Source organism: Pteropus vampyrus, unplaced genomic scaffold (assembly GCF_000151845.1).
Source record: "Pteropus vampyrus isolate Shadow unplaced genomic scaffold, Pvam_2.0 Scaffold144, whole genome shotgun sequence".
Classification (NCBI taxonomy): Eukaryota; Metazoa; Chordata; class Mammalia; order Chiroptera; family Pteropodidae; genus Pteropus; species Pteropus vampyrus.
This window is the reverse complement of record NW_011888925.1, coordinates 1,459,220-1,482,622: the sequence shown is the minus strand read 5'-3', so window position 1 is coordinate 1,482,622 and position 23,403 is coordinate 1,459,220. Positions and strand designations below refer to the sequence as shown.

Sequence of the window (23,403 nt, the reverse complement as noted above, 5' to 3'; positions counted from 1 at the left end):
AATTCTAAAGATCGTAATACAATACTGCCTATATCTTTATTTCTTAAAATCAGTCCTACTGGCTTTTAAATATCTCCACATTTGAAACATTTTCACTAAAACATCTTCACTAGAAAATTCATCACAAGTTATCTTATTTGGCGAAATTCTCCCAAGTTTCTGTTCTTCTGCAAAAATCGGAGAAAATGGCTGAATGATGGTGACATTTGTTTAATTCATCGCTTTCGAAGAATGGTCTAGCTCTTGGTGAACATGATCTAGGCTTTCAAACACTTCTATCTGAGTTTCTTCTGGCATTGGGAGAGTAGACTCTTTTGTCTTCTGTTTAAACACAGGAAAATGTAGGACCACAGGAGTTGGCGACACAGATCCAGCCAGAAGTCAGCTTGAAGCATACTAAAGCAAGCAGCTTGAGCCATTTGGAAAATTACACATGCAGCTGAGTGTGTGTCCGGGGCTGACTCTCTAACTGGGCATTCTCTGACTAAAACTTTCAGGTAGAAGACAAGCTTTTTAAAGAATAAGAGATAAAAATGGGCTAATTTGAGGCTTACATATATTATTAAATCTCAATAGGAACCACAGAAATAGAACTAAGAGCAATAAAATAGCTTTGGAGGAAGTAGTATATTACCACTGATCTTTAAAATGGTCGGCCTGCAGTAATAACAAACAGAAAACTGACTTTTGATGTGTCTTATTTTTTAAATTCTCTGCGGATGACTCATCCCTATTTGTCTACACCCAGGGAAGAGGGCGGCTGCCTCTCCACTCTGGCTGTGCCACTGTCCAGCGCTTCGGGCCTGACAGGTGTTAGATGTTGTTGAAGCAGTGCCCCGGACCTCGCTGGGATGGAGAGGCTGCCTGTCTACCATATAGCCCACATTTCTCCTAAATGGGGCTGAGTGTGGGTGGCTTGGAATACTTCTTAGCGGCCTTGAATTAATAACAGTCTTTTTGTTTTGTTTCAATTGTTGGGTTGAAAATTCTTCTAAAAGTGCTCTCACTTTCCTCTCTGTATCTGTCCAGTGCCCATAGCCGAGGGTCTCATACCACAGAGTTGCAGGGTGGATGTGGATTATTAGGCAGGAACTAGAGTTGGAGCTGGTAGAATCTTCCAGAGAGCTGGGTTCTTTCCTTATCCTTGTGGTGGGGAAAGAGGCTGTGGGTCAAGTTCCTGTTTTGCCACTTTCAGGTTGATCCTGGGTAGGTGACTTCTCTCTTAGCCTTAGTTTCCCACCTGCAAAATGAGGTTTGACTGCCCATCTCAGACTCACCTTTCAGTCTGACCCCTCACTCCCCCTCGGAGACCCTCTCTTGTGGTTCTCACTCTGGGCTGCACAGTAGAATCACCTGGAAGCTTTAAAAAAAAGAGCCAGCCTTGGGCTCCATCTCAGGAATCTTGCTTCGGGCTAAACCCCAAAGCACCCTGAGATCCCCTCTCACAGCTGTGCTTTTGCTCCTGGAGAACCCTCTGCCCCCCACCCCTGCTCGCCTGTCTCCATCTCTTCTCTTTAAGGCCACTTCCTCTCCACCACCCTCTCTGAAGGCAGCGTGAGGGTTGGGCGTGTAGGATTCGGGTTTGAATGCTGTCTCTTCCACACACACATTCCCCCTTATCTTTCAAGACTTCAGCAAAGATCTCAGGTGCTGCCTTTCCATCTCCTCTCTTCCCATTCTCTCTTAAACCCGTTTCAGCCAGGCTTTCGCCTCCGACTCCCCAGGGGAGCCATTCTCATAACGGTCGCTGGTGACCCTCCTCCCAGACCGCCCTCCTGACCCCCAGACTCATGCATTGAGCTGCTGCCCTGGCCTCTCTCTCTACCTGGCGATCTGGTGGACATCTCGACAGAGCCTGCCCAGTTAGTCTCCCGCTGCCCAGTTAGTCTCCCGCTGCCCAGTTAGCCTCCCGCTGCCCTGGCCTTGGAGTCATTGTCAACTCCTCTTTCCTTCAAGCCCCGCCTCATTCCAATGGCCGGCTCTACCCTCAAAGAAATCCAGAATCCATTACCTCTTTCACCCTCCCCTGCTGTTCTCATTTTCTGCTTTCTCACTGTCCCATCTTTCCCCTGCAATCCGGCCACCCTGGCCCCTGAACATCTGTATACCCACCACCTCAATTCTACCATTACGTTACTATATTTGCTTTAGGCTGTTCCTCAAACACATTCCTACGGGGGGCCTTTGCTCAGGCTGTTCCCTCTGCCTGGATAGTCCCCACATCTGCGGGGCCCACTCTCTGCCTTCCCTGACCCCCTGTTTCATCTTGCGACCCCCGCCTCCATCCCACCGCACTCCAGCTTTGCCTTTTCTTTTTCTTTTCATTTGGTGCCTCTTCTCATATTCTAAATGGTTTACTTATTTACTAAGGTATTAAACTTTTTTGGAGGGGGGAACCTCCCTCCCTGATCCTGAACCAAAGCTCCATGAAGACGGGGTCTTCATTCGTGGACATAGCCCAGGTGCCTAGGTTGGTGCCTGGGGCTGTGAGCATCTGTTGAGGGAATGAGCAAACGAGTGGGTTCCTTGACCCTTCCAGGCAGAGGTGGGCTTCCCCAAGGCGAATGGGTCCTCAGGGGTGTCGTCGGCCACTTATATCATTTCCCTGGGGCAGGTGGAGCGTATTCATCAAAAATGCACAGAGCTTCTGCGTGCCTGCCAGCAGCCTCTTCTCTACAATTTATGCACGACCTCGCATCTGTGAACTGCAGCTGGGGCTAAAGGCTGCAGGCATGCAGCCGGGAACTAGTACATTCTAGAACAGAGACAGAGCACATCACATGCCTGTTTTATTGCTGTCCTCGTTGTCATTGTCCCGGACTCCCTCAGTGTTTTACCTCTGCCTCTCAGAACACTGATCACTTCGAGGGTTTAAAGTTACTCTACAGGCGGAAAGACTAGGTGGACATAGCTGTGATAAAGCAAATATAGTAACGTAATGGTAGAATCGAGGTGGTGGGTATACAGATGTTCAGTAGAAGATGCTTTCGATTTTAAACATTTGAAAATTCAAACTGTACGTTTGGAACTTTTCATAATAACATGTTAGGGAGCATGCTCTGAACTTTAAAAAAAAAAAAACATCGCAGAAAAGCTGGAAAATACAAAAAAATAGACAGAAGGAAAATAATCACAACATCTTAATCCCAGCAGTGAGGGAATCTGTTAGGATGTTGGTATATATTTTTGTAGTCTTCTTGCTGTGTGTATTTATTTTGTTACATAATAGTAATTGTACGGAGTACCCCAAATTGAGCACACTGATGTTCGTCAAGTCTTAAGTTTTTTTCTGATTCTAAAACAAATATATGTACTTAAATGTTTTAGAAAACTAGAAAAGAGTTAAAAAGAAAATTAATACCCCCAAATTCTACCACCTAGTAATAAACACTTTATGTTTTGGTGTATTTCCATAGCTTTTCTGTGTTTTTCTTTTTTAAATAAAGTTTAAAAAATATATTGTTTTGTATAAAAGCTTTTTCATTAGCCCTTATATTATGGGCATTTCTTGTCATTAAGTAGTCTTTTAAAATATAACTTTTAAAACATAACTATATGGTATACTAATATATAAATATGGCAAGATTTTATTAATCTCTTTATGTAGAATATTTAGGTATCTGATATTTTGCCATTGACTTTGTGATAGACATCTTTTGTGGGCATTTCAGATTATTTCCTTAAGTTTTGGTCTATAAATAGAAATTGAATTAAAGGGAATGAATATTTTTAAGGTTAGTAATACAAATTGCCAAACAGCCCTTCAGAAAAGCTGTACTGATTTCTATTCCCATCAGCAGTGTATTGAACAGAAGATGCCTGTTTATCTGCATCCTTCCCTATATTTAGTATTAGTGTTTTAATTTTTCCCCAAGCTAGTTTTTAATTTGCGTTTTTTTGTATTAAGGGTAATATAATGTATTTCTTCTTTTTGAATTATTTATCATGCCCTTTGTCTATTTTTTATATTTTAGAATTTACATCTTTTTTTAAACCGATTTATAAACACTAAATGTTATAAAAACTATATATTAACCTTTTTTTTCTGTCATTTTCTTCCAGTTTGTCACCATAGTTTGTGGTGTTTTTTCTGTGCATAGAATGTTCTGGTCTGGCTCTTTTGGTTATAAGGAATGAGCAGCCCACTGAAACTAGTTCAAGTAAAGAAAGTTTAGTTTAAGGACACATGTAGAAAGGTAAGGGGATTCCATGAACATCTAAGAATAGGAGCTGTAATAAGGCTGGGCCTCCTGGAAACTAGCGCTGAGAGGCAGTTCAGGGTCAAGGTGGTTCCAGACGTCTGAGTAGCTGGAGTTTGTGCATCTTCACTCTAGTGCTCCGCGGTCCACCATTGACGTGACTCAGCTAGCTACTTCTGATAGGCCTGCTTCCTTCTCTCCCGCTAACAGGAGTCTTCTATTCTGTCAAAGATGGAGGTCTCTCCTCCCATCCTTGATTTGTCTCATGGCCCACTGGGGTTTCTCTTGCTTCCTCTATGTCATAATTTTTCAGTTTTAGCCCCTACTGCCCCAAAGCGATTTTTGTTTCATTTCTTGGGTCAGATTTTTGAGAGAGAGCGAGAGAGAGAGAATTCGATTGGTCCAGCTCCATTTATCACAGTGGCTCATAGGATGCTGAGCAGCTTGGGACCTGTGCCTTCTAGTCCAACTGGCTGGGGCTGGGGTGCAGTGGTCACGTCATATCGTATAAAGTACGGCTGCCTGGACAGCTGGGATTGTGGGGATCATTTCCCCTTTAAAAAAGAATATGAACGTAGCAAGCAGTGATAGAAACTTTGAACATTTTTTAACTTTAACATTTTTTCAATTGTAAAGACTTTTCATAGTTCACTTTGTGCCTTTTTCTTTGGCCTTTATTCTTAGAGTGTCTTTCCTGATTCCAAGATCAGGTTCATATCCAACTATATTATTTTAAAACTTATTTTGTGGTTTTGTATGTTACATGTAAGTATTACTGATTTTTAAGCATCATTAGTATGGTCATGGTTATAGGTTCCAGATGGGAGATGGTTTCAAGAGGTTTTGGTGACAGATGATGTCTACCTTTTCCCATTAAAAATCTGCAAGTTCATCAACATGCGGCATTTTTTTCCTCCTCTAAAAATCTTCAGAAATTTTTATTATGAAAGTAATTCATATTGGTAAAAACCAATTAAATCATATAACATAAAATGGAAAAGTCCCTGAATCCTAACCTCCCATGGTATATAATATACAACGGTTTGATGTATTTTACTTAGATCACACATAGTATAAAATACGGTTTGCTTATAAATGTATAAAAATGTATTTTAAGCAAAGATAGGGATGCTAATGTGTTTCAACTTAACTTTTTTCAATTATTTCTGTGTCTGCTCCCGTAAATCCACCTTGTTGTAATGGCTGTATCTACCTATGGATGTAAGGTAATTTATTTAATTGGTCTTTATTAGTGGTTGTTTAGATTGTTTTTCCAGTATGAGTTTCGGAGGCCGGAAATTGTTCCTTAATTTGCTTGCTAAGGAAAATGGCTGTTCCACGCTCTTTGTGACTCTGCTTTTGTGGGAAGGATAAAGACTTTTTGTTCTGAAATCCCGGGGGTGCAGAGTCTCAGCTTTGCCATTGTCATGTCCTGTGTCACAGCTGTAGGAAGGCCCTGGTTATGGTGCCAGGTGGGGAGCTCCGGGCCCTGCCCTGGAGAGGCAGCTCCTCTCCTGGTGCTTCCTGCTGGTCCCCTTACTCCTGGGAGAAGAACGACCTGGTGACACGATGGAACTGGATTCCCAGGACTGGGGTCAAGCTGAGTGAGGGAGGCGTCACTGCTGATGCTTTTATAACTGGTGTCGGCCAACTTTTTCTGTAAAGCGCCAGATAGTGAAGATTTTCAGTTTTTCAGGCCATATGATTTCCGTTGCAACTACTCACCTCTACTGTTTTAGAGACAAAGCGGCCACGGACAACATGACGATATGTCAATGTATGGGTGTGGCCACGTGACAATAAAACTTCATGGACACCGAAGTTTGAATTTCATATAATTTTATGTGGCATAAAATATTATTTTTCTTTTGACTTTTCCGTCAACCGTTGGAAAAAAATGTAAAAACCTTCTTAGCTGAGTGCAAAAATAAGCAGAGGCACAAATTTGGCCCATGGATTATAGTTCTCGTATTTCTAGTTTTATAACATGATTTCTTGAGTTCTCAATTTTGATTCACCTGAGTTGGCTTGTGTATATCGTTAAGTAATTGTTCCTCTAGTTAGATTTTAGTATTAGAGAGTGAATTATTCATATCCTTAGTTCGTTGGCACCCTGTCCTCACCGGTCCCCGTTAGACCCCTTCCACCTTCTTACAAGTTTCTTTTCTTTTTTTTTTTTGGTTCCCTTTTATCATTATTCCTTACTCCATCTCCCCAGTGGCCAGCATCCTAGTGTGTTTAATGTGAATTCGTTAGTTTGCATGATTCTTTCCTTGCTGTTGCTTTTTATTTTGTTTTTATTTTTTTATTTTTATTTATTTATTTATTTTTAGGCGAGGCAACCCTTACAAATTGCAAGGACCTTGTCAGCTTACAAGCCCTTATTTTTTATTTTTTATTTTTTATGCCTACAGCACCTGGTCTTCCTAGGTGGTCTCCCATCCAAGTACTAACCAGGCCCAACCCTGCTTGGCTTCTGAGATTAGGGTGGCATGGCTGTAGACTGTTGTTGCTTTTTAAAAATTTGTTTTTTTCGGGTGTGGTTCTCATAGATGTGTATTATTGGTTTGCGTGTGTGTATGTTTAATTTATGAGTGGAGTTGTATTGCAGAGCTCATTCTCATTTTCCCACTCAGATAATCTGTATCTAAAAGATAATCCTCATTGCCATGTGAACATTGAACCCTTGCTCTAACTAGTGCACAGGGCTCCGTGGGTGAATCTACCACCACTTATCTCATTAAAAAAAAAAAAGAAAAGTTTCCTTGAGAGATATCATGTTTTCAGCTTGTACACATTTGGAATTATGTGTTTTTTGCCCTCACAAGGGGCAGGCAATTTGAGTATTAAAAAAACCCCAAAAAACCAAAAAAAAACACCTTTTTTTCTTTCGAACAGTAGATGTCTATTTAAAAGTATTAACAATTTGTATTTATTTTTAAGCATTAGTATTTTAAAAAAATTAAGGTCTAATTTACCTGTTTTAGTATTCAGTTTGAGTTTTGATAAATACATACAACTGCATAACCATCACCACCATCAAGATACAAAACAATACAGAAAGTTTAATTGCCCCCCAAAATCCCTCATGTCCTTTTGTTGTCAACCCCTCTCCTCACTCCTAGTCTCTGGCAATCAGAGGTCACTTTCCTGTCCTATAGCGATGCCTATTCTAGAATGATATGAGTGAGATCATACGTTGCTTTTGGGGTGTGGCTTCTTTCCCTTAGCAGCATGCATTTGCCACTCCATTATCTCTTGATGTTCAATGTCTCAGTTTCTTTGTAGATATTGTTGTCATTGTGCTAAGGTTTTTTTTCTGTGAGTAGGTCCCCTTTCGTTGACGTTTGTCTGGCACACAGTGAGCTCTTCACGTCTGTGTACCTATGGCTGCTTATTACTTGACACTGTGTTGCTAATGTTCAAACTGTCTCCTTTTCTAGTTGGTGGCCTCCCTGAGGGCTGGGTCTTTGTTTTTATGTCCTTGCTTATTTGTGGAGACTTCCAGTTAAAGTCCTCTTTGAGGATCCTTGAAGACCCCTGAGCTCTCGTCAAACTATACTTTTTTTTTTCTCCTATTCTTGGAAACAAATGGGATTCATACATTGCAACCATTGTTCCTTGTTCCAGAACAGGTTCTCGGTAAGTTCTGGGTGTCTCCTTTTTGGAAGATAAATTCTAATTACCATATAAGAGAGCATGACTTATCTGCAACATTCCCGTGAAAAGATGATTTTCCTGCCATCTGTGATGCTTCTTTGTAGTTTTAATGTTTTCATTGACCCTGTTTCATAGGTGTTGTAGAGTTGTGACCAGTTATTCCCGCTGCCCATAGTTTTTATCCCAACGGAGTCCATACAAGGGCGAGTCCCTTTCCTCTGCTGATCATTGATGGAATCTCTGTCAGGCCCACATTGCTTGGGGGTGGGATGTGGGCAAACCCCCTCCTCAGCTCTTCACTGAGCTGAAGGGAGTGAGGATGTGAGTGCTTGTGAAGGCTCCAGCAAAGGACAGAGGGGCTCTGTCGCTGGGGGTTCTAAAGGGATGGTTTCCTTGCTCATGAATAAGATTGGACCAGAGAAGTTCTCACCCTTGATTCTGGTCCGAGTCCAACCCCAGCACTTAGCACACTGTCTGTTACTGGCACCTCAATAGTGTTGAATGAAAGTGATGGTGAACCTTTCCAGACTTTTCTCAAGCTCCGTCCCATGCTCCCTTATCAGGGTGGCGCTCTGAGCAGGTTTCAGCCCCCTCCATACCTTCCCCCGCACACTCTCGCTCCCACACACCTTCACTGTGATATCATAAGAAATAGGTAGTTGATCTTTGTCCCCAGTTCCTGGCACAGAGTCCTAAAACCCTTGTAATTTCCCAAGTGGTTGGGTGAGAGGAGTTTTTTAAAGTCATAAGAAGCCTCTTTTGACCATGCCCGAGTTTATGCTAATGAGGTGATGAGAGATCTGAGGACCAGCTCTGAGATTAGAGGTCTGAAGGTTGAATTAATCACTTATGGCCAGTGATTTAATCAATCATGCCTACTTAATATAGCCTCCATGAAAAACCCTAATCTAAGGGACCAGTGAACATGCTGGGGTGCTGGGAGAGTGGTGTGCCTCGGGGAGGGCCTGCAGCTCTGCTCCCCTTCCCGCATACCTCGCCCCTTCTCGCATACCTCACCCCTTCTCGCATACCTCACCCCTTCCCGCATACCTCGCCCCGTGCATCTCTTCACCTGCCGGTTCCTGCATTGCATCCTCTATAATAAACTGATAATTCTGTAGGCAAATCTTTTCCTGAGTTCAGTGAGCCACTCTAGGAAATTATTAAACCCATAGAGGGGATTGTGGGAACCCCCTATTTATAGCTGGTCAGAAGCACAGGTGACAACCTGGACCTGTAATTGGCATCTGAATTGCAGAGGACAGTCTTGTAGGGCTGAGCCTTTAACCTGTGGGGTCTGCGTTAACTCTGGGTGGGTAGTGTCAGAGTTGAGGTAAATTATAGGGCACCCAGTCTGTGTGCAGCAAGGATTGAATTTCTTGGTGAGAAAAACCCACACATCTGGTATCAGAAGTGTTGGTGTGAGTACAGTATACAGGAGAGTTTTCCTTCTCGCTGTCTCTCTCCGTCTCTGTCTCTGTCTGTCTGTCTCTGTCTGTCTGTCTCTGTCTGTCTGTCTGTCTGTCGCTCTCTCTCTCTCTCTCTCTCATACACACACAAATATACACACATTTATCATCAGGATAAACAGCCAGGAGGACATTACTGCCAAAGACACACCGATTTGTGGTCAGGCCCTAGGGCAGATTAGGGAGTTTCTGAGGAACACCCCCCTGATTGGACAGCCTATAACCTTTGCCACCTGGTTTCAAGGTCTCGCTCATATTGCCTCTAACAGCTGTGTTCTTGGTTTTGCAGCCAGAGCCCAAGCCTGGAGACCTGATCGAGATTTTCCGTCCCTTCTACAGACACTGGGCCATCTACGTTGGCGATGGATATGTGGTCCACCTGGCCCCCCCAAGTAAGGGCACCCAGGGCCTCCACTGGGCAGGGGCTGAGAGGAGAGGGAGATGAGAAGCTATGGGCAAAGGCGACCCCAATGTCGGTTTCCGAGCGTTACGAGAAGGCAGTTTGGTGCGGGCTGGTGGTCTTCAAACTCTGCTCCTTGGAACCTTAGGGATTTTGTAGAGGGGCTGAGGTGGGCTACGCAGGGGGCAGCTCTGCTTTTATGGTTTTATATACTGTGGCTTTGTATAAAACACATCTAACTCTTAAATAGAAAACTCCCTGAGCGAGCATGGGTTTCTGGGCAGCAGACTTGGCCATGAACCCAGTGTCTACTCTCCAGCCTCGGTTTCCTTCTCTGTACACCGAGGCTAAGAATACTGAACTTGGGGAATTGTCGTGACAATGCCCCATCCCTTTTCTTAAACTTTTTACTTAAACCGAAGTATAACGTGCATATAGTAAAGGGCATGAATGTAATAATGTGTATAGTCAGCGAATTAAAAACGATGTATCTATCCATGTGACAGGGACCCAGGTCAAAATCTAGAACATTCCCACTCCCCTAAAAGGCTCCTGCATACCTCTTCGGTATCCCCTCCCCCTCCCCAGAGGCAGCCATTATTCTAGCTTCTCTCGCCACAGATTAGTTTTGTCTGTTTGAGAACCTCACTTAAGAGGAATCGCGGTCTGTGCTCTTTTGTGTCTGGCTTCTTTCGTGAGGCTGTGAGAGTCACGTGGCGATCAGCGACATTTCACTGCTCGGCGTTTTCTGTGACGTGACTGTGCCTCAGCCTGTTACCTGTTCTGTTAGCAGACGTCAAATTGGCTCCAGTTTGAGGCTGCTCCGAGTGTGGCTGTTGTGGGCATTTTTGGAGGTGTCCTTTGCCCACCCCTTCACTTTACACTAAAGGCCTCACACTGTACTTATAGAGAAATCAGAAGAAACCAGAGTAGATGTCATCTTCCCCACTCCTGATTACCCAAACCACCAATATCTGCACCTATAGAATCTACCTATCTTCTGCTAAAATGCAAAAAAAAATACCCACATGTGTGGGTCCTGGACCCCTCTTCTTACTTTCGTAAGTGCTTTGCTTCTCAAATTCCCACCTTTTTCTATATCATCATCGTCTCCCTTTCTATTAGGCTGTTCCTCTTGGCGTAGAAACCACGGTCAGATCTCCCGTCGATAAAATAAACTCAACCTCACGTCCCCTCTCACTGACTCCCCGTAGAGCAGATCTCGTCTGCCGTGGCCATCGCTGTCCCTCCCCTCCCATTCTCTCTTCGGTTCCCTGAACCAGGCTCTCTTTTTCACCTGCCTCGTGGAGCAGAGCTTATCGAGATGCCCAAAAGACTGTCCACATCTTGCCGAAGCCAGAGGTCAATGTTCTGGTCACAGCTCACTTCACCCCTGTCCACTCTTCACCTGGCACCTGTCTTCTCCTCCTCTCCCGGATTCCTAATCCTTACTCTCCCCAGGTGACCCCATCAGGTCCTCTGACTTCTAGTATCTTCTATTTGTCGATGTGTCCTAAACCCACACCCTCAACTTAGACCTCTCTGCCCGACATCAGACTTTAAATTACCATATCGATGTGTGTTTACGTATCAACCTTAGTGTGTAATTGGGGGTTCCCATAGTGTTGGCCCAGCAAGGTTAGGTGACATGTCAAGACCCAGTGACAGAGTCAGAATCAGAACCCAGATCTTCCGACTGCTATTGGACCACCCACCGGGAGGCACCGAGGGTGCAGAGTTTAGGGGGGCCCTCACTCTTAGGGGTTGGCTCTGTCCTTGCCCGGCCCTGACAGTTGTTTCCTCCTGATATTTTGTGCTCTAGGCACCTGTTTGCCTCACCCCGGTCCCAGCCCTGCCACCCACCCCCGTAACGCGCTGAAGTTCACCTGGCCCAGCTCCCATGCTGACTGTCCTCACAAACGCCAGGCTCACACATGGCACCATCTCTTTTATTAACACCAGCGAACCCCTCGAGCACCTCCCGCCTTATTGGTAGCAGGTCAGAAGTCCCCCGATTTTCTAATGTCTCAGGATTGTGTTCAGGGCAAAGCAGAGCAGACCTGGGATCTGATCGGTCCCTCTTGCCATTGCTTCCTGCTGTCATGAGGTGTCACAGTGAAAGACATCTCGCCTAGCATAACAGGGTGCCTCCCCTGTGGGGAGAGTCTGGGGGTGTCCCGATCTCGGCGGGTTGCAGTGGCTCTTTGAGGGAGCGAGCCTCCTCTCTGGGCTTCACCTGCTTGGTGCATACCCACTTTTTCTGCCATCAAACCCAAAGTGTGCCCTCCCCGCACCCGGCAGGTTGGCTGCCCAGGCCGCGATGTCGTCAGCTTTCCCTGCTCACCATCCTGGTCCTCGTCTTGACCCTAGACTTCCTTTCTTTGAGGCAGTTTCATTACTGAAGCTATGTTGCCCCTTCCAGCCCCTCAGGCTTGGCCAGTGCTGTGCCGATGTACACACTGGGCCTCCCTGGTGTCCCATCTCGGGGAGCAGCTGGGGAGCTTTTGTCCCTTTGCTCTCATAAGGGCAGCAACTACTTCTGCAAATCCATCCACCTTTTCTGCAGTAGGCAGCTTTGTGTATGTCAAGGAAGTATAGCCATGATAGCATCATAAAAAGTTCACACTCTATTCTTCCAAGGACATGACCAAGAGGGTCACTGAGGTGTCCCAGAAGGCCAGCTTCTCTATGTTAAAAAAAAAAAAAAATCACAATTTTCCATGGAACTTTACTACCCCTCATTTCAGATAAGGAAACCAGGGCCCAGAGACCACAAGCCCCTTTTCCAAGGCCACACAGCATATACCTGACCCTCCCCCTTTCCCCTTCCACACCTGCTCAACCCCTTGTGGATGTTGCCAAGGGTAGATGCCCAGCCGGGGTCCCGCTCTGAGCCCCTGGGGGCCTGCTGGGGACCAGCCCCTCTGTCTCTTCTTTATGACTCCGCAGGCGAAATCGCTGGGGCAGGTGTGGCCAGTGTCATGTCTGCCCTGGCCGACAAGGCCATAGTGAAGAAGGAACTACTGTACGATGTGGCCGGGAGAGACAAGTACCAGGTCAACAACAAACATGATGACAAGTACCCGCCGCTGCCTCCCAGCAAAATCGTCCAGCGGGCGGAGGAGCGGGTGGGGCAGGAGGTCCTCTACAAGCTGACCAGCGAGAACTGTGAGCACTTCGTCAATGAGCTGCGCTACGGGGTCTCACGCAGCGACCAGGTGCGTCCTCCGTCAGTGTTTCTGTCCCCAGGAACCAGACCATCCCCTCAGCCGACCCTGGCTGGGCATCAGTGTGGGCCGGGCCAGAGTGGAGACAGAGACGAAATATCAGAGACAGAATCCCTGCCCTCGGGGGCGGGACAATCGGGGTGGGGACGAGGGTGGGGAGACCTGCAAGTCGGCAGTGCAGACCTGCGTGGTTACCAGGTGACGGCCAAAATCACGTGAATCACAGCCATCACGTCATCTTCCAGTTGCTGAGTCCTCCCTGGCTGCCCTTCCCTGGGTTGGACCCTTACCACAGCCCCAGAGGTGGGTTTCATCATTCCCACTTGACAGATGGAGAAACTGAGGCTCACAGTGCTTAAGTAACTTGTCAGTGGCCATTTATTACATAGAACAAATCTGTGTTGATCTCCAGAACTGATACTTCCCCTTTCTTGGGATTCTGCAACTGTGCTGATAAGTGGCAGAGATGAGATTTGAAGCCCAGGTCTGTTTGACACAGCTTTTGATGCTTCTAAAAAGCACTGTTCTCAGCTCTGCTGCAACCCAAGACTTGGTCCAAGGGATGCAGTTTGGTCATTTACTTGGTTTGATTTCAGCCATGCCCCCCGCCTTTTTTGAATCTCTTTTTTTCCCCAGTAACTAACTTCCTTCCAATTCTCGTTCACTCCCTTCTCTCCCTTTCTGCGCCTTTGGTACCAAGTGTGTGTGTGTGTGTGTGTGTGTGTGTGTGTGTGTGTGACCCGTTCCTGCAGTTCTGGGGAATTTTCCATTTCTCTTCCCTCATTCTGGAACTCCGATCATTCGGATGTTGGACCCCTAGACTGCTCCTCTGATTTCTTTATCCTCTCTATCCTATTTTCCATTTATTTAAGTTTAGAAAACTAACATTTATTGGTAGACTTGGGTATAATATTGAAAGTTTTTTGTTTTTTTTTTTAAAGTAGCAGTGACAATATCAGCATAAAAAAGAGAAACTTGTGCTAAATAAATCTGTTTTCATCCTTGGTGATATTACATAACAATTGAGGTCCTCATTCACACATGGCTCTATGTCAGGCACATTTCCATACTCCTATGCGGCAATAAACTTCAAATAAAACTTACTCCACAAACTCTAGAAGAAATAAGATGCTCTATGAAATTCAGCGTGCTGCATTAGGAAGATTTGGTAGATTTATAAAATACCTCCTAATCATCTCACTTTTAGTTATTCCTTATTGATTATTAATGGACTAAAGAATGGATTTGCAGGTTTATATAAGTAGAGCATTTTGTGTCAATACCAAATTGTTACATAATTTAGTAAAAGATGTATGTCCCTAGGCATGAATAATATTTAGAGCAATTAAATACGATTCCAAATATGAGATAGTGAAATAACTAAGAAATGGTTTCTATCATTTACTCTTCTCATAAACAATAATTCAGCTCTTCTTGCAAAAGGATACAGTGCAGACTGGACATAGCACAGTGTTCTTTTAGCTTTTGCTTTCTGCATTACCCGCCCACTCGAAAGGGCAAAACAATGACAAAACAATAAAACGGCATAAAGAATTCTTCTCCTCACAGAAAATGAAACCAGGATATTCTTCACAACAAAAAAAGATACCATCTCTACTGTTTCCAAAGATTTCTTCTTTCATTTTTGGACTAGGATGAGGGTTTCTCCAGCTGGGCACTATTGACATTTTGAGTCATTGACAAGGAAGCTAATTCTTCATTGTCAGTGACTTGCCCTGTGAACTGCAGGATGTTCAGCAACATCTGGGGCCTCTGCCCACGAAGTGCCAGTAGCACTCCCCCACACCCCACACCCCCAGGGGTGAGAACCAAAATGTCTACCAGCATTTACCTAAATACCAGCATTTGCCTTTGTAAGTGCTGTCAAAATGGCAACTTTCCTTTTCATATACCTCATAGAACATTTTTGTTTGTCTTTAATAATCTGGTCACTCATCGTGTTTATTTGTGCTGTGCCCTTTGAAGCAGACTAGATTATCCTTCAACAAAGTATTTGTGACTCATTTAATTTACCAGTTAGAAAGGAAAGCAATGGATTTAGACTAAAATGTTGTTGGTGCTTTACCCGCCTAAGAGTATTCTAAAATAAGATTCTCTGACTTCCCACTACCTAAAAATACTCAGGCTTCAAAAAAAGGTATAGTTAGTAGCCTTTTGTAAATAAGACTTTGAAATGAATAGTACTTTTTTAAAAAGCAGCTACATTTATAATGAAATCTACTCATACTCAGATAGAATATTAAGGTAAATAGAAATTGAAGCTGTAGCCAATGGCAATGAATATATTACAGAAATCTGGATAAATTGCAGGGTATCATTTAAAAATTATTGTAAGTATTGAAGGCAAATTTGTATACAAATCTTTTTATCTTGTAACCTCTCATAATCTAAATTCAAATGCTTTCAGAATAACACTAATCTTCTTTCATGCACTCAGTACATCGCCGAAAGTGAAGAAAGCACGTTAGCATTTTCTTTTTCTTGGAGACATTTCTGGGGCTTAACTCAGAGAAGCTGTGTAGCATAAGCAGCTAATTTTCTGCAGTCAGATAGGATTTCAGTTTGTCCACTTAAACGACAAAGACAGATTCCTTAGCATTTCTAATTTCTATCTTTCATGATATTCTGATTTAAGACTGGTGATGTACACCAGAGAGCACATTTTAACAGTCAGAAGTCCTGTAATTTCAGTACAGTGGCTGGGCTGCACTCGTCGGACCCGTCGGTCTTGCTCCAAGATAATCATCAAGGCATCTAAAGATAGTGCTGACTCTCAGGCAAATCATTTTCCTTGTAAAATTTGCACGAGCAGGACTAACTTAGATACCACTTTCTTGTATTAATTAAACTCTGACTCTGTGCAAAGCATGACCACAAACAATGGGGTTATTGCTGTTTTCCTTGACAAAGTATCTTTTGTATGAGCCAGTTGCATCAGCATTTCTTCTCATACCATGAGGTTCTGTAAAAGACATATTGTGTCTCCTCCAGCATCTGCAAAACATTTCTCCCACCCTGACACATAGCTTAGCAAGAAAAACACTGGATGCAAGTGGATTTATACAGGTTCCCTAGCAAATTAACCCGAAAGAACCATGGCTACCACAAAACTGGGCCTAATTATTTTTTTAGAGAAAGGTTTGAAAATTGAGCAGCAGTTAAACCTCAGGTCAGTGGCTTCATCCAGTTTTGTCATCATGTGTTCTGGCTGCTAAGAACATCAGTTCTGGGTACCTCATGATGTTAGTTACACTGGTGTGTTTCTGGACATCTCACACAGCTATGCTGGACACATTTATGGCCTAGATAATCCTGGGCAGCACCAAGATCTCTCTCTCTCTCTCTCTCTCTCTCTATCTATCTATCTATCTATCTATCTATCTACCTACCTACCTATCTATTAATCATCTATCTATCATCATCTATCATCTATCTACTTATCTAATCTATCATCTGTCTATATCTAGCTAACCATCAAAGACCTCTAAATTCTTCTCTGCAGTGGTCATGTAGGAGTTTTGGCATGACAACATGTACAGTCTAGTTAAGCTCTGTGGTTACAGTAGCAAGGGCCGTGTTGATGGCATCAGGAAAGAATATGGGTTTTGGGTGTCAAGACCACATTTTCATCCTTTTTATTCCTGAGATTTTTGGTACACGATCTTCGCTGGACCCCTTGGCATTAAATGATTAAGAATCTTTTCCTTTGTTGTTCTTGATTCTGCTTAAATGCCTGGCTTGGTTTTTGAGTGAGATTTCTTGATCTATGTTTATGACACTCTTTTTATGCCTCCAGTGAGAAAAAGCACAGTTTTGCTGATTTTAGCCCATGTGCCTTGGGAACAGTTGCTATGAGCTGAAGAGAGAATTTGCTCTCCCTTTATTTTGTCGCAGGAGGTGGGGCTCCCAGAGCTGGGCCCTGGATGATGCTAGAAACAGGAAGAGGCTGAACTTTCTCACCGTTGCTTGATGATCTGGATTGTTTCCACTCAGTTTTGTGACCTTTAGTGCTGCTGCTGTATCTGTTAAAACATGAAGGGTTGAAATGGTGGATGTGAGGATATCACGGCTAAGAGACTGAGAAGGAAGCTGGGGGAGAGGCCGCAGGATACACTAGCCTTCTAGCTGGACTGCAAATTAGGGCAACAGACCTCTACGTTGGGAATGATTTTTAAGCTTCAGAGTGCATCCTCAGCACTCATTGACAGAGGCTCTTTGTCTGCACTGAATCTGAAACTGTCGGTGCTGTTGGAGCTCAAGGCCATGGCTACCATGTTGGAGTTCAGTGGCAGACTGTCATGTCTTTGAGTTGTATGTGAATAGTTGTGTACATCAAACCTGTTTGAATGCTAAGACGAAAGAAGAGCTAGCTATACCAAATCTAATTCCTAAATGCTTATTAACAGTAGTTGAATCCCCAAAATCTGGAACACCAATAGCAATGCTCGCTGTGCTTTTAAGCACTTGAGTTTATAAACCGGATTGAAGGTCAGAGGTAAAGGGGAATGTTTCAAACAAAGGGAAGGATGAATCTGAGCTGTGGAAGTGTGTGTGTCCTATCAAAGCAATGCTCCATCACTGGGCAAAGCCGAAATATCAGAACAGTAATCAATGGCTTCTGTTATATCTGTGAAATGTATTAGCAACATTTTTGGGTGGCTGTTTACGAGGACACCTAAATGTTTGTTTTCCTATAACTGCCTGTAGTCTTTGACCCAACTATGAGATGGTTTCACCTTCATCTTCTTGCCTTCAGGTGTGTAGACATGGGTTGACATTTGAAGTTATGGGTGCAATAAAGTTTTGTATCAGGTTCCCGGGCTTACAATGCATGCTTCTATTTCTTTCTCTTTTGTCCTTCTTTCTGGAAAAGTTTTAAAATTTAAATTTTAGTTTTTCAAATGAACATACACTCACAATATGAAAATACGATCAGCACTCAAAGACTTAAAATAAAACACGGGGTTCCCTGCCCTACCCCTCTCAGCTCCTCCCAGTCCTCATCCCGAAAGGCAACCACTCTTCTATTTGTTAGTCATTAATTTTGACATTTAACCTATTTCTGCATTTCTAAACAATATGTGTATACTAGTGTCTTTTTATTAAAAATGTTTCAGTATGCTCTTTTGAATTCTTATTATGGTAAGCGAAGGCTAAATTGTTTAATACTATCATCCCCTCTCCCTCCCCCATGCTCTCAGCATAATTTTACATTATGCATTTTTATTAAATTACTATTCAGTGTTTGTTTTAGGCCTATGCAAATTTGACTCACAGCTGACTGTTGCAGTGTATTTTTTTGTGTGTGGGGGGGGAGGGGTAGTTTATTTTTTTCCTCCAAGACAATTATTACTTCCTTTCATTGCTTGGTTTTCCTTGTACCCATCATTAATTCTTCCCACACCATCTCATTAGCTCTCAGTACAGGTTTCCACAAGGAAAATCACTCCGAAGAATCTATCAGTTCTGTGTTTTCCTTGGAGAGAGCCATTCTGCTCTGCGTCCTGGTTGCTCCCTGGCTGACTCACGCTTCTCCCTAGGGCTTCCCTTTACTGCCAGCCTTGGGATTTCCTTTGCCTGTTTCTTGGATTGGATCCCCTGCTTCCATAATCTTATTTCTTATTTCTTTGCTTTTTCCCTTGCCCCCCAGACCACATGCCCCAGAAGTTGCTTTAAAGTAGAAAGACAGTACGTGGGATAATGGTGACAATGGTCAACTCAACACGCCAGGCTCTTGAGTCGCAACACTGTTACCTGGATTGGTTACTATGTGTTTCCTGTGGCTGCTGTAACAAATTAGCTACCACAATCGTAGTGGTTTAAAACAACGTGAATTACTTGTCTCTTTGTTCATGGAGGTCAGAATGCTGAAACAGGGCTCATTAGAATCAAAGTGCCAGCAGGGCCGCGCTTTTTCCTGGAGGTTTGAGGGCAGAATCTGTTTTCTTGCCTTTTCCAGCTTCTGGAGGCCACTGCATTCCTTGGCTTGTAGCCTTTTTCCATCTTCAAAGCAGGATGTGATGAGGTCTTTTCACACCGTATCACCATGACATTGGTGATACTCTTCTGCTTCCTTCTTTAATTACATCGGGCCTACCTGGATAATCCAGGATAATCTCCCCATTTTAAGGTAAATTGATTAGCAACCTTAATTCCATCAGAAACTTTAATTCCTCCTCACCATGTAGCATAATATAGGTCCCTGGAATTAGGACATGGACATCTACAGGGGGTCATTATTCTGCTGACCAGTTACTCTCGACAGCAGTACAAAGTTGTCCTAGGATCTCCCTTCACCATCATTCCAGTGAAATCCCTTTCTATTTTCTCCTGTACCAAGTGTTCATCTTCTGTATCTCATGGCTTCTTTTTAAATGGACACCGTTGTTTTGATGGAATTTCTTTCAGCAGCTTCCTGAAAACAAACGCGTCGAAAGTGAATTTGTTGAGACACTGTATGTCTGGATTATTTTTTATTTTACCCTCCCACTTGACTCGATACTTCGTCTGGATACAAAATGCGGGGTTAGACATTGTTTTGCTTTAGAATTTTGGAGCATCGTTCCATTGTCTTCTTGCTTCCAATCCTGATTCTTGATCTTTTCTCTGTTTCCTGTGTCTCTTCCCTGCTGTAGCAGTTGTAATATCTTTCCTCTACCTAATATTCTAAAATTTCACAGGAATGTTCCTTGATATAGATCTTTTCTGATCCATTGAGATGGGCCTTGGAGCACCATTTCAATCTGAAAACGTACATGCTTTGGCTCTAGCAAATTTTCACGACTTATTTCATTTGATTCCCCTCCTCTGTGTTTTCTCTAATATCTCTTTCTGGAATGGCTATTATTCAGATACTGGACTGCCTGGATTGTTCCCTTTTTTACCTTTGGCTTCTATTTTCTATATTTTTATCTTTTTTGCTATTTATTCTGAGAGATGTCCTCAATCCTGAACCTTTTTATTGAGTTTGTCATTTCTATTGTACTTTTATTTCCTAAGGACTGTTTTTATTCTCTCAATATTCTATTAGTTTTTTTTTTAATAGCGCTGTGTTTTTACTTATAGGATACAATATGTTATTATTCTCTAATTATAGTTTTTAAAAAGATACTTTCTGTTCTAAATATGGATTCTGTCTCTCCAGATTGCTTTTTTTTTAATGTTTGTTTTGCTCTGTGTCTTCTATTTTAGAGGTCTTCCTCAGATGTCCGGTACCTTGGTTTTATGCTTGTGATTAAGGGTTGGGGGGCTTACTACTGAATGGAAGCTCGGAGTGAGCTGGGAGGGGACAGTGGCTCATTGACTTGGAGTTTCACTTCTAGGTGATCTGGGTGAGCTGTTTGGTAATCCACAGTATTGATATCTTTTGTTTCTACTTGGGCTGGTCAGGTGCTCCAGAAAAGTTTTCCTGACTCTTACGTGGAGGGCAAAGCTCTGGGAATAGGGAGGGCTAGGAGGGCCAAGAGTCTTACCCTCGGCATGTTTGCGGTCTCTCCCTCTCTGTTATTTGGCACGATAACCACATCCTCATTTGTGCTTCTAGGTTTCCAGCCCCCCAAATCTTCTATTTTACCCTCTCCAAAGAATAAACTTTCAGTCTTCTGTTGCGGTTAGGGAGGGCATCCAGGGACCTAGCTAAAACTCTCCCTCTTCTTCTTCTCCTTCCAGAGGTAACTGGTGTTGTCAATAGGTAATCTTTTTCAAGGATTCTGGTGTATAGTCATGACTGATCCTCAGCTTTCCCCACTGCTGCCTTACGACTTAGTACTCTCTGTGTCCTTGAGGAATTATGCCTAAAACAAATGGCTTACTTTACTTTTAATTGAGTTTCCGGAAGGATTGAAATTTGACACATGTTCAAATGTGGATCTTACTCCTTGGATCTTACTCCTACTTTTTGTCAGGGAAATGGGGAGAATTGGAGGATGGAGCCAGGATGGAAAACAAAACACTTTTTGTTTTCTAGTACAAGCAACACAAGTTGTATAGCCTAATAAGTTACAGTATAACATCACTACTACTCATAGTTGTCATTTATTTAAGAATATGTAAGAGCACTCCTGCGCCTGGCTGGATGCTGGGGATTCAGCCATGAGCAGTGAGGTACTTGCTCTCATGGAGGTCATCGTTTATTGAGTATTCAACAGCAATTCCTCCTTGACTTCGCACTTGCTTCAAGGGCTGCCCATTGATCGGCCAGAATCCCAACCCTCCTGTCTTTTCCATAACCTCCCTCTGGGGATTTATGTGCTATAAATACCCACAGGGCGAATGGAGTTTCCATCTTCAAGCCCAGGTACATTCCTGGCTAGCTGGCTCCATCCTCCAATTCTCCCCATTTCCCTATCAATATTTGTTGACTCCTGAGTTTGCTAAGGCTCTCTGAGCTGAATGTTCTTGTCGAATATACAGCCTGGACTCAGATTCCTGACAAAGAATCTGATCCACGCTTCTCTCTCTTGCAGGTCAGAGACGCCATCACGGCAGTTGGCATCGCAGGAATGGGCTTGGCAGTCGCGGGCCTCATCGGTGTTATGTTCTCAAGAAACAAGCGACAAAAGCAATAAGTTGAAGGGACCATCCTGACAGCAATTACTTTATACATTAAGGCGTGGGGGGCTTGTTTTGCTAGAGCTTTGGAGGTCTGGTTTATGGATTTCATTCTGTTTTTATAATAAGGCTTATTTTCATAGAATTAAATAAAGCCCAATAAGGGAAGATTTTATTGGGGGAAATGCAGCAAAAACTGCCTGGTGTGAAGTCCGTTGAAGGCAAAGCCGGGTTCTGTTCCCGGCAATGCCAGGTTGTGCCCTGGCCCTTTGGTGATTTCCTCTCACTTTCTCTTTGTGGGCTTCGTTGTTATTCTTGCAGGAAACGAAGTCCCACTCCGGTTATCTCAGGTAATGGGCGTTTCTGGTCGGGAGGATACACGGAGGCAGTAAGGGGAACAGACCAGCTTGATATACAAGAACAGGAACCATCTGACGGCCAGGACCTTGTCCTGGAACTAGACCCGGGATGGCTTCTAGACTCAGCAGCTGGAGTCTGTAGACATTCCTGGAGTTCAAACCAAACCAAACCAAACCTTTGCCATAAGGAAACTCAGTACGTGCTCTTGCCAATCTTTTTAAAACCACCCTTATTTATGCTTCCTCACCGCTTGGCCTTCCCATGACCCCCGCAAGTCTCTGATCCCACACACTCACCTGCGGCCTATCTCCCCAAACCTGCCAAGCGCTCCCAGTTCCCGAGAGAGAATCTGATTGGCTCATCTCACTCCTAGCTCAGCCTACTGATTGGCTGCCGTTGGGTCAGGTCACCCCACTTGGCCAATGAGCTGTGCCGGATGGGGCCTGATCATGTGGTACAAGGTTGGCGTAGACTCTACGGGGTGAAAGGGTGGCAGGCCCCACTGAGCCCTTGCAGGCGGGGTTGCGGTAAGGAATGACCACTTGTAGCTAGTCCCTTGAGGGCTGCTGCTGCTGCCCGCTGGGCTTGGCAGATGCTCAAAATGACCATTTCCCTGAAAGAGACTTTGGTAGTTTCCTCAGAAATACTCTCCTTCATCAGCCCTGGCTGTCAGGAAAAGACAACTGAATCTCTGTACATTTAAGAAAAGTTTTATTTAGGCCTTACCGAGGGGCTAGCCTTGAAACAGTGCTCTAACTTGGGGGAGATGCTTATATAGGCAGGAAAGTAAAGCAAAGGAACATTTGTTATGTCAGAAGTTACAATTGGAGTACACATGCTTCAGCGGTTTAATGATTTTACATCAAACGGAAGAGATGCGTAGAAAAGATAAGGTTGAGTTTCTCGTAAACCTCTGAGGTGGGGAGACTGGGAGCAGGGTGTGAAAACAAATTACTTTGAAACTCTAGAGGCGAATCTTTGATCAGAATGTAGAAAGGCTTCTTATAGTCACTGTCTTTTGTGTTGAAACATTGTATGGCGTGTGTGTGACAGCCCCCCAAGTTGCCTTAGTAGGGGATTTTCATTAGTGAGGCTTTTTGTTCTTTCTTGGTTGCTGATTTAGAGGAGCTTAGGCACCCTTTCCCTTCTCAGGACTTACAAATGGCTCCATGCCAGCTCCCCGCTGCTGGGCCCCTGTCTGGTCCAGTGTAAACACGTGCCCATCCACACCTCGGTGTCGGCATAAGAATAGCTTTCTCCCAGTTCAATTTCCTTTCTTTTTGTCTGAGCTCTATTGATGTAATATTTCATGCCAGTTCTCAACCTTCCCAAACCCAATGGACAAAGGCCAAAATCAAAGATTAGATCTCTCGAAGCCCCCTCTCACATGGCACAAGATGATAGGGAGCCTTCATTAAAGTCCTCCATGGAAATGAAGGTTGTTGGCTAGGTCAGTTGAGATTGGTTAGGCCCATTATGTAAAATGGAGCATGTTGGTTCTCAAAATGGATTGGTTT

The 23,403-nt window shown here is 43.8% G+C and overlaps 1 protein-coding gene across 1 annotated transcript in view; it reads left to right on the top strand.

Moving 5' to 3' along the window:
• The window catches only part of LOC105297827 (HRAS-like suppressor 3), a 23,919-nt gene extending 2,197 nt beyond the window's left edge, over positions 1-21,722 (top strand). Inside the window, exons 3-5 of the mRNA XM_011368685.2 lie at positions 9,618-9,720; positions 12,678-12,946; positions 21,442-21,722. Coding sequence (XP_011366987.1) covers positions 9,618-9,720; positions 12,678-12,946; positions 21,442-21,543 — 474 coding nt within the window. The 3' untranslated portion in view covers positions 21,544-21,722. The remainder of the gene's footprint in view (positions 1-9,617; positions 9,721-12,677; positions 12,947-21,441) is intronic.
• Positions 21,723-23,403: the final 1,681 nt, after the last annotated feature.